This window comes from Phyllostomus discolor, chromosome 2 (genome assembly GCF_004126475.2).
Source record: "Phyllostomus discolor isolate MPI-MPIP mPhyDis1 chromosome 2, mPhyDis1.pri.v3, whole genome shotgun sequence".
In the NCBI taxonomy this organism is placed as follows: Eukaryota; Metazoa; Chordata; class Mammalia; order Chiroptera; family Phyllostomidae; genus Phyllostomus; species Phyllostomus discolor.
This window is the reverse complement of record NC_040904.2, coordinates 140,629,598-140,641,844: the sequence shown is the minus strand read 5'-3', so window position 1 is coordinate 140,641,844 and position 12,247 is coordinate 140,629,598. Positions and strand designations below refer to the sequence as shown.

At 32.5% G+C, this 12,247-nt stretch overlaps 1 protein-coding gene across 1 annotated transcript in view; it reads left to right on the top strand.

The window, feature by feature from the left end:
* The window catches only part of PTPRQ (protein tyrosine phosphatase receptor type Q), a 250,188-nt gene that overhangs the window by 182,835 nt on the left and 55,106 nt on the right, over nucleotides 1-12,247 (top strand). Inside the window, exons 45-50 of the mRNA XM_036018637.1 lie at nucleotides 941-1,127; nucleotides 4,027-4,271; nucleotides 6,910-6,976; nucleotides 9,567-9,725; nucleotides 10,199-10,421; nucleotides 12,123-12,196. Of these exons, the coding sequence (XP_035874530.1) occupies nucleotides 941-1,127; nucleotides 4,027-4,271; nucleotides 6,910-6,976; nucleotides 9,567-9,725; nucleotides 10,199-10,421; nucleotides 12,123-12,196 (955 nt within the window). The remainder of the gene's footprint in view (nucleotides 1-940; nucleotides 1,128-4,026; nucleotides 4,272-6,909; nucleotides 6,977-9,566; nucleotides 9,726-10,198; nucleotides 10,422-12,122; nucleotides 12,197-12,247) is intronic.

Genomic DNA, 12,247 nt, shown 5'->3' with positions numbered 1-12,247 from the left:
CAGAATTACATGCTTATCATTCTGCAATAAAAGGTTTTATAATAAGAAAAAGGAGGCATTACTTGCGCTGGATCCTGTGTATATACACACACATCCTGAATTATATTACAAAATGTCTCTTTTTTTTTTGAGTCATGGTATAGAAAACCAAAGTACTTCAGATCTATTTTTTCTAAATGTCAACAAAACACTATAAATACATATTATCATCCCAGTTTTACATAAACAGAAAGTAAGACACAGCATAAGTGACTTGACGAGTGGTATAAGGAGCTATTTAGTGACTAAGTCGGGATTTGAACCCTTGATGGTTGGGTATCAAAACCTATATTCTTTCTTCTGTAAATTATTAAAGTAGGAAGTAGTGTTCCATTGACTGCAGAGATGATTTTTGCTTGATTTTGATGATTTTTGATGGGCTATTTTTTTCTTTTAATTGTTGAAATAATTGCTAATTAGTAAACCATTAAAGTGACACTTTAGATTTCCTAGGACTTTCTGTTTTTTAAAAATACAGTTGACCCTTTGACAACATGGGAATTAATGGCACCAACCCCCACATGGTTGAGAATTTGCATATAACTTTTTACTCCACCAAAATGTGTTATTCCTCAGTATCCACAGGGATTGGTTCAGGACGACCTGTGGATATCAGCATGCTCGGATGTTCTCATTCCATATGTAAACGGTATAGATTGATGCACACAGTCAGCCCACTGCATCTGTAGATTCCTAACCACAGATTGAAAACCATACAGGCATGTATGAAAAAAATCTGCATACATGTGGCCCAACGCAGTTCCAACCCATGTTGTTCAAGGGTCAACTCCATTTAAATCTTAACTAGATAAATTACCACATGTAACTTTGTATTATTATATTTTAGTGATTTGTGTCTCCAGTGCTGCTTCTTTTAATTATTAGCTATTTTTTTCTATAGGTAGATAGTGATGAATTTAATATTTCCTTAATCAAGTCAAACGAAGAAAATAAAACCATAGAAATTAAAGATTTAAAAATATTCACAAGGTACTCTGTGGTGATCACTGCGTTCACCGGAAACGTCAGCACTGCATACGTGGAGGGAAAGTCAAGTATGGCAGTGATTGTCACTACTTTAGAATCAGGTAAGACATATTTTTCATCATCGCTAAAAACTGACCTAGTGAGGCACCCCACCCTAAAAGGAGTATGTGTTACAAAAAGTTTTTACAGCATATAAATATAAAATCCAATGACTCTGATTGACAAAATCAGAGCTTTCTATTTTTGAAGCAAAATGGAATTTTATGTAGAATGATCAATCCTTCTAAAGACAAAAACAAATTAGTTCATGATAAACCCAATTGTACTTTTTCACATTTATTTAAACATTAAAAGTTTCAGAAATTGGTGCTTTGCTGAAGAAATGATCTTTCCAATTGTCTATAGCCAATAATGCTTCACCTAAAACTCCATTTTAATTATTTCTGTCTCACGATTTAAATGCACATGAAAGTGATAATACCCTATTATTAAATCATCTGGATTTCAATATTAGAATCCAGGTCATGTGTACCATATTGGTTTTCTTCACTACATGTTTTATTATATAATCTATTTGATACATGTCAGAATCCATGCAGATTTCCTCAAGTTCCTATGAACAGGGTCTGAATGAATAATAAGATTGTAACAAATAAAAATTAAATGTGGAAAGTCAACTTCCCAGAACTTGCTTGCCCCATCCTCCTTCAGACTCCTGATGTTCTTTGCCACCAGATATATCTTTGGAAAGAGCACATGAAGGAATGTGTTGCTATAGTTTATTTGTTCCTATCTGTCAGGTAAGTATAGGAGGTAAATGTACTTTTCAGTTAGTCTTTTCACTGTTATCTACTGTATTGTCTACTGTGATGGTTCTAAATTTAAAGGTACTTCTTATTCTGCAAACCCTAAAATTCCACTTGTTTCTATTTTGCTGCACGTGTATCCCAGGTATCTATTTTTTCCTACTTGTTGCACTTCTCCCTCCCCCTGCCTGCCTGTGAGGAAAGGTGCTGTGGAACTCATTCACATTCATGCCATGAAGCAGGGATTGCAAATCTTAATGTGCCACACCTGCCAAGGGTATTGTAGTTTAGTACATTTTTACTGAGCATCTAAGAGCCAGATTTTAGATCTAAACCAAATATATTTGCAGGATAGAAAGTTCATTCCAGCATTTAGAGGATTCCTCCACTCATCCAACTCTAAAAGTGGTCTTATTTTTTTAAACATCTCTTGTAAAAAAATAGGAAGTGTTTCCCATGTATCCTAAAAATATTTAATACCTAATGTTTTGAAAATGTGTGTCAAACAATTTAACCTTTATTTTAGCTGTGCATTTTTGCACTTAAATTGTGATATTTGGCACAATAACATGTTATTTGGTTATCTCTTTTTTTCTTCACTGTCATTTACTTATATTTTGCTTGCCACAGGGTACTATCTCTGGAGATGTTGGGGGAAAAAAAGTTTGTACCTGAACTTCAAGCAGCCAGATATTAACAGCCTTCTTTATGAAAATTCTTTATATAGAGTGGAAGAATGTATCCATTTCAATTTTATCAAAATAGATATATTCATTTGATCAGTCATTTACATAAAGAACACTATGTAGTATAGCAGGAACTGGTTCATAAATATATATTTTATTATGAAGTATATTCATAAAGTAATTTTATCCTCATATATAACATTTTCTTTCAAAATAATTTATTGATACTTAGCTATTTATCAAAATAAACTGGAATACCTAGACTATATAGAGAACTCTTAAAACTCAACACCTAAAACATCCAATTAGAAAACTGCAAAAGACATTTCACCAAATAGGAAATATTATTGGCAAATAAACTCATGATCATATAGATTTTTATATTATTACTTATTCAGAGAATGTAAATTAAAACCCCAATGAGATACCACTCTGCATCTACTAAAACAGATACAATAATTTTTAAAATAGTGAGAATACCAGAGGCTGGCAAAGATGCAGAAAAACTGGATTTCTCATACATTTTTTAATGGGAATATAAAAGGGTATAGTCACATTGGAAAATAGTTTGGTAATCTTTTATAAAACCAAACATATACTTACCAATTACATTCTTGGACATTTATCATAGAGAATTGAAAACTTGTGTTCATGCAAATATCTGTATGTAAATCTCAATAGCAGATTTATTAGTGATAACAAAAACACTGAATACAACCCAAATGATCTTCTATGATTAAACAAGTTCTGGTACACCCATATAAGGAAACACTACTTGGCAATAAAAAAGAATGAATTATTGATATATGCAACCACTCTGATGAACCTCACGGTCATTGTACACTGTGTTTATTGAAATGACAGAACTATTGGCAGTGGAGAATGGTTAGTGCTGTGGGGAGGCATGGAGGCCAAATATAAGAAGACAGCAGGAGAAAATCCCTTTATGGGGATGGGATAGCTCTGTATGTTGTTTCTGCTGATGCTTATAGGAATCTATACATGAGATTAAATTGCATAGAACTACATACAAGTAGCATGAAAAACACTTAAATTTGAATATGGTCTGTAGTGCAGCATTGTACCAATGCCAGTTTCCAGGTTTGATATTAAACTATAGTTATATAATATGTCACCACTGGGGAAAGCCGTGGGGTGGGGTGTGTGTGTGTGTGTAAGATTTTGTAACTTCCTGTGAGTCTACATTATTTTTAATTAAATTTAAACAGTTATGGTGGTGTGTTCTATATAAAAATAAATGCATAGAAGGGCTCAATAAATAAGAAATAAATAAAGAAGCAAACAAACTGGATCAGCATTATGGTTCCTGCAACCTAGCAATGTGAATTTACAGTGCATCAGCTGTTTTGCTTGTTTCTATAACTCAAATGGTTTAAGTAATCTGTGTAATACTCCTAATAAACAGAAATGTGAAGCAAATAAGTTTTATGTGGAGATCAAAAACAACACTTTTTTGTAAAATTTAATGGCTAAATATTTCATTTTAGTCCCTAAGGATCCACCTAACAACATGACATTTCAGAAGATACCTGATGAAGTTACAAAATTTCAGTTAACATTCCTTCCTCCTTCTCAACCCAATGGAAATATCCAAGTATATCAAGCTCTGGTTTACCGAGAAGATGATCCTACTGCCGTCCAGATTCACAACCTTAGTATCATCCAGAAAACCGACACATCCGTCATTGCAATGCTAGAAGGACTAAAAGGTGGACATACATACAACATCAGTGTAAGCATTCACAGCTTTTAATTATTGTCCTATTTTACAAAGTCAGTTTACAAATTCAGCATTCAAAAATACTTCAGTTTATGTACACACTAAATTTTTTAATTTAATAGATACTTGTTTTTTGTATTATAAAGGAGTTTTAGCATTTATTTTTTAACATATTATGGTACAAGAATTTTTTTGCACAGTTTTTTATTGTTGCTCAAGTACACTTGTCTCCATTTCCTCCCCACCATTTCTGCCCATCCCACCCACCCCACCTCCCACCCTCAATCCTACCCCCTTTGGCTTTGTCCATGTGTCCTTTATACATGTTCCTTGATGGCCCTTCCCCTATTTTCCCCCATTATTCCTCTCCCTGCTCCCTCTGGTTACTGTCAGATTGTTCTTTATTTCAGTGTTTCTGGTTTTATTTTGCTTGCTTGTTTGTCTTGTTGATTAGGTCACACTAGATTTTTCCTATCTTTTTGTGGGATTGTTTAAGACATGCCAACAAAAAATAGATTTAGGAAATAAAATTATTGATTTCTTATTATAATACAGCAAATTCTATGAAAAATAAGTAGATAAAACATTTGTATGATTTTAGTGAAATGCATGTTAAAAGTGAAACAGCAGTGGTATATAAAGAGGTAGTTGTACCAACTGGAAAACTGTTAGTGTGATTATAAATGGAAAATGGAAAAGCGAATTGTAAAGGCAAAGACCAGATATAACTATTTACATGATTGAAACTCACATGTAATTCACATAACTATTACTAAAAGCTAATAACATTTTATATCTTCACTCTAAATTATCCATTTGAGAAAGTAAACATGTATGTGAGTTCACACACATTATGTACAGATCTTACACAATTTGTTTCAGCCTTTGATGATTTTTGTAGCATGTCTTACAATTTTTAAATATAATTATCTGATTCAGAAAATTGTCTTTTAAGAAACATAGAATTCATCCTGAACCTTAGCTTATTAACTGATTCTCCTACCAATTCTTTATAATTATCAGAATACTTTCATCAGTGACTTGTGTGTGCATATATATGTATACATACATATATATTTCTTCCCTTGCTTAGTTTATATCTTGTTATATAATGGGTCCTGCAAGGATTCTTGTTGCACACACCATTAAACAGACTGCTGTTGTGAAAGATCTATGAGAGGGGGAATGGTGATTAACAGAAATGAACAACCTGTTCAAATCCTAACATTGCTATTTTCTGTGTCTGGTCAGTTTCCTCAAAAATGTGTCTTAGTTTCCTTATCTGAAAAAAATAGTAATAAGAATAATAATTTATTTATAAGAATTTTGTATCAAAAATTTATAGTTATAGTAACCAGTGAATGCTCTATCAGTTTTGCCTATTGTGAGGACAAGAAAAGATAGGAAATGAAGCACAACTAAATCTTAATTTAAAGAACAAGAAATAAGTTCTCTGATTGTCCACAAAGTGCAATTTACAGCATCCTCAACTCCTGAAAGATTATTAGAAATGTATAACTTTAGCACCTGTCCCTGTCTGTTGAGTCAAAATCTGCATATCTTCACTGAACAGGGTTTCCAAGTGACTTCCTTCCGTAATGCAATTGGAGAAGCACAGCCCAACTCATCCTTTATTATGAAACTTAAATGTTATGTTGTACCATAAAGAAATAAAAATAATGAAGCACACCATGATACCATTTTTTTTGTTGTTATGGATACATTCTTAAGTTTACAAGCTCCAATAAATATTTTCTTTAGATATTTTTAACCACATTTTTGGGTCTTGGTTTATTTATCATAACTACCACATCATATATATCATTATAATTTCAATGCTTCAATACTTTAATTAAAGTATCTATAGTGTGGACTGTGGGTCACTAATACATAAAAAAATTAATTAACTCCACTAACATATAATATTCTGAATTTTGTTTATCAAGCACAATAAAACTGGCCAAGAACATAGTCTTTGTTTTATGTAGCAATATAATGTGAGTGAAAGAAGACTGTATGTCTACTGTTTCCTGAGCACAAAGTTAATTGAAAGGATTCCCATCTGTGTAAATCACCCTCTGTGTATACAAACAGAAATGTTTTATGTGTATATGCTGCATTATGCAGGTTATAGCGTCAGATACTTTGGGGCAGGGGTGAAGAAGGGCATAAAGGGCAACTTTCAGAGGGATGATTTAATACAGGAAAACTGGGAGGCTGAAGGAATAGGATTTCATCTCAGAGAAGGAAAAAAGAGGGTCTTGAATATGGATTTACAGAAAGTTTGTTACCTAGCTACAGAGAGGAGGAACAGATGTTAGAGTAGAGGAAGAGAGAGTATACACTCAGTCTTTTCTTTTCCTCCTGTGGGTTCCCGTTGAAACCACAGTCCTTTCCTAGCCTCTGTGTTCCAGCTATTCAGGTCACACAGCCTTTGTCCTCAGGGCTCAGTAACATAAGATCAGTAGTTAGATCAGTAACATAAGATCGTACTAGTAACAACTTAGTAACTAAATATAAAAATATAATTAATAAATGATATGCAATTGTTTTAAAAAGTAGAATATTTCATATTTACATAAAACCATAACCAGTTATGTACACAGAAACAATAATTTGAAAATAGTAACAAGACATTTCTTTGTTTTAGGTTTATGCAATCAATAGTGCTGGTGCAGGGCCAAAGGTTCAGATGAGAATAACCATGGATATTAAAGGTACACACACGAACTGCCTTTCAAACACAGATGCTGTTTTCTTAATCCAATAGTAATTATAACTTGAATTTTGTATTAGGGTTAAGTGTGTAGTCAACTAAATGATGCATGTGCATATAATAAGCATATTTAAGTAATACTGTGTGCTTAATAAAACTATAATTAAAATGCCTAAATAATGCTGCAAGTTACTATGTTAAATAAAATACCTGGTATTTTCTTTTATCCTTTCATCTAACTTTAAATTTTTCTTAGACAAATTTTATAGTCCATTATTTTGACTTTTAATTTTACTGAAGCCAAAATTCATTCTTTAAATTACCCATGACTAGAAGTTAGCTAGCTTTAATTAGATTCCTTGAATGACCTTTATTTATATTGAAAGTCAGATTCTTTTCAGTTAATCAAATAGTGTTCACTGAACTACCATGTATTCAGCTTTATGATTATGACTATAAAAATTCTGGTCTACCAATTCATTATTCTGATAGGTAGTTTTTATAGAAAATACAAGTAAATTTGGAGTTCCTCACTCCCCACAATTTAAAGCCATTCAGTCATGGAGGGTACTGTCTGTTCCTGAGACTGAAAACATGTATGTAGTTGTGCCATCTCTCTAAAAGTCTGTGTAAAACCTACACAGAGCTAAACACAAAACAAAACAAAAACAAGTAAAACCTTATGTGTATGGACCTTCAGTAGAATTCCACCACCTGACGCTTCTCTCTTTAAAGCAAAAAGTAACTTTTCTCAGTCCTTGGGAAGGACCCCAGAGCACAGTGATTGAAAGCCAGTGGGGTCTCAGGGCTGTGATGGCATCATGGACTGGCCACTTGGTATTCATTTGGCTTTGGGCAAGTTTCTTAAGGTCTATATGCCTGTGTAGTGGACATAATATGTGTTCCTACTTCATAGATTGTTGTGAGGATTAAAAGAGACAATCTTCGAAAAAGCCTTAGGACAGTGCCTGGAAATTAATACTCTCAAGAATGAGAAATATTCACTGAAAGCTAATTTTATCTTTTCATCAATGGGTATTTTACATAATTGCAATACTCTATGTAAGTATTACTTGCTTTTAATTGATAAATTATTGCTTAGAATATACAAATACATAAAGCTCTCAAAATATCAGTAATTTTAAAAAGTAACTTCATGAAGAAGAGCTTGTACCATACTATCTTAATCTCTGTTATTCATTGGTAGACATGTAAGTATGCAGTTAACAATACATGCATCGTATCAATTGTTTAGTAAAAAATTCTCATTGCAGATGCTTTGGTTGTCCCAGGGAAAGATGATTAATTCTCACTTTCTATGCCTTAGTGAGACTAGTTATCTAGAGAAGGTGTATGATCACTGGTTGCAGTGGTGGGGTCCTAGAGAAATTAACTTTTCTTCAGTAACATGAATGATTTTATTAGTAACACAGAGTGACGTTGAGTTAACAGTAGTCTCATTAAGTTTACATTTGGCAGATAATGTCAGGTTGGGTAGGAATGTCCAATGACAGATTCTTCTAACTGGAAACTTTTGCCGGGGGACTCCCCAGTGGCTCTGTTGGGAGCTTCTCAGAACTCCCTGAAAACTGAGGCTCCTCCCACTGGATTCTTTCTTCCTTCGCCCCTTTCGCAGGTGTCAGACCTGTGGTCTGTGGTCTACAGGCTCTTGCCACCTACTCCTGCTCACTGTCCCTTTACCTTTCACAAATATTTCCCCCCAAATACTTGCTACACATCTATAATCACAGTCTTTACATCTCAGAGGAATGAGCTAATGGATTGAGTTAAAAAGATTTGGTTCCCTTTTATAGGTATGTGATATAAGGCCATTTCCTCATGTGTAAAATGGAAATAATATCACCACTTTTATAGCATTATTATTGAGAGGCCTTTTAAAAAGATTTAATAAATGTGGAAATTGAAGTTTGATTAAGCAACTTACTGTATCTTGCACAGGTGGTATATATAGCTATAAAATGAAATTAAATAAACAGAGCTTCTATATATATTGATTCCTGAGGTGTTTGTATGCATTGATGGTAAGCTGTGAATTATCAGGACACTTTTAGAAATTGTTCTGGCACTACCTATTAAAGTTAAAAACACATATATCTTTTGTTCCAGAAATTCTGCTTTTTAAAATCTATTCCACAGAAATAAAAGGATGTTTGGCATGAATAAATGGAGGGTGGGGGGAAGATGCTGGTATGACTAGAATAGAAATGGATAAACTAACTAAAAGAATTAAAGAATAAAAAACACTAAAATAGTAATGATTTAATGCACTGATGAAAATTATACATGAGTGAGAGCATATATAATTTGAATTTATTTAATATGTGAAGATAAGTTAAATATCCAAAAGTCACATCTGAATCCCATTATTTCAGGTTAAGTCTCAAATACATAATTACACCATCAGGAGATAATAATTGCTAAATATTTGCTGTACCAAAATGAAACTCTGTTTCTTTTGTTATTTATGTTTATCATCACTTTATCTGTAAATAACCTACATGAAGTAAAAATTAAATTTTTTTTCTCTTCAAAAACAAAAAATCAATTGTGATACTTTTCTTTGTGTAAAGCTCCAGCACGACCAAAAACCAAACCAACCCCTATTTATGATGCCACAGGAAAATTACTTGTGACTTCAACAACAATTACAATCAGAATGCCAATATGTTACTACAATGATGATCATGGACCAATCAAAAATGTACAAGTGCTTGTAGCAGAAGTTGGAGGTATCATCAAATATTAAGTTTTGTTGTTAAATTATAAAGTATGAATTGCTGAATGGTATAGACATTTCAGTTCAACATTGGTAATATTAGTTGACTGTTGATTATCATACAACTCTTAAGCTTAGTAGATTTTTAATATTATCATTAACTATGTTAACCATTTATTTATGCTTAAAATGTTTATAAATATAAGAGAAGGCACAATTAAAATATGTGATTTATTTATTCCGTGTGCTAGTAAGATTGTTTTGGCTTTGACAAGATGGGGTCTTGGTAGCTTCTTTGGTGGTGTGAATGAAAGCGTGACCCTTGACTGAGGGATATTTTTTCTTTAAATCAACTGAATCATTCCTGGTTGTTCATAGAGTGAGAGACATTTCACCTGGAATTTCCTCGTGCAATTATAAAAACAGCCTTTATAAATGTGAAAATAGATGTGTATATTACTTGTACATTCTTTTTTCTGAAAATAGCTCAGCAAGATGGAAATGTAACAAAGTGGTATGATGCATATTTTAATAAACCAAGGCCATATTTTACAAATGAAGGCTTTCCTAACCCTCCGTGCACAGAAGGAAAGACAAAGTTTAGTAGCAATGAAGAAATCTACATCATAGGTGCTGATCATGCATGTATGATTCCGGGCAATGAAGACAAAATTTGCAATGGACCTTTGAAGCCAAAAAAGCAATACTTGTAAGTGTAGTTTATACCTGCCATGTATTATGTTAGCAAGCTAGTTGACATCTTTCCTCCATCAACCCACATGTGCTTTGATCTTTCCAGTAAGCACTGGACGTCCAACATGCATTGTGACCTGACTTTTTAGTTCCTAGGAATGTAAAGATCAGCAAAGGATTGTCCTCACATTCCATAAACATACAGTTCTGTCGGAAACGTAGGCAAACTTAAATGTAATTATGATTTGAACTGATAAGTGACATAAGGTCAATATGAAAAATGTGTACTTAGAGAATATAGGTAGGAGAATTCCTTTGTTTTTGTAGAAGACAATGTGGCTAATGGGTAATATTTTGTGTTTTTCACTCATTATTTTGCCATGCTTGCTAATGTGCAGGTTTTTAGAAATACTATCATAGTCCTTTGGTTATGTCTTTCTTCAGTTTACCTTGTTCAAAACACTAATTTTATGTTCTTTATACCATCAAACATTTGAATGAATAATTGAAATCTTTACAACTCACTTTAATATTTGGCATTTTGTAGATCCTAATAATTTAATATCATATTAAAATTCACTGCTGCTATTTGGCTTTGTTAATTTCTTTACTAAATTAATTTTTTACTATTAAATTAAGACCACTATATTTGTATCATAAGATTACAGCTTTTCAAAAGTCTTAAATTATTTTATTTTTAAAATATAATTTTTTACTACTAAGTTTGAAAAATTCAGCTCATCTCATAATACCAACTAATTAAAGTATTATTAAATTATTTGTATGTCCTAGGCCAAATTCACATTAGAAAGTTAGAGGGCTTAGGCAATCAAAAGAAAGAATGCTCTATCTATAATTAAGTACAGTTACATTGGTTACAGAAATATTGCCTAAAATATAATTATTATACACTTCAAAGTTATGAAAATGGTATATTACATAGTGATGTTTATCATGTACTTTTCATTTTGTGAATTTTTCAAAAACGTACACTTCATATAATCAATAGAATCATAAGAATTTGAGACTAGTAGAAATTAAATTATGCATTGCAATTTATTAATGTAAATTGGTTTTATATTTTTAAATGCCTGGATGTCTATAGATTTCAAATAAGGTGTTTCAATTGTCTTTGCAGATGCCAGAATCACCTAGTGATTTTTAAGGTTGATTCTCTTCTGCACCCATACTCTATTTCAAATGTCACAAAAGCATAGGAAGTAAAAACACAGCTGTGCACTCACAGATGTAAGAAACGCCGATCTTAATTGTGTGCATGTGAACAAGCTCTGTATGATGATTCTAAATCTGGTTCACTGGCATTTTCAAAGTTGGTCGAGGTACAACAGTTGTTATGCTTAATATTTACAAAGTATATTCATGCAACACACTGTCACAGAGGCTAAATTATTTTACTCAAACCAATCTGTGAAAGAGGTAATCTGCTTCACCTTAGCTGCTGACTGCCCATGAGTCTGCTCAGATTTTTAGTCACTCTCTCATGAAGTTCATGAGGCCTGTGTGTAGGATAATCATCCATTTTACATAAAGACAATATATATTTGTCCTGATGGGAGTTGAATCTCAAGTTTGCATCTTATAAATTCTTTTTATCTTGAATAAAAATGTTCATTTTAATAGCTTTTTACTAAATTATTTATAGAAAAATAATAGGGCATGCTAATTGTTGGTTTTTAATTTTTTTTCTATTTCATAGATTTAAATTTAGAGCCACAAATATCATGGGACAATTTACTGACTCTGATTACTCTGACCCTGTTAAGACTTTAGGTAAGACATGTTTTGTAGTTTACTTTCATTTGTAATCTCAACATGTTAATT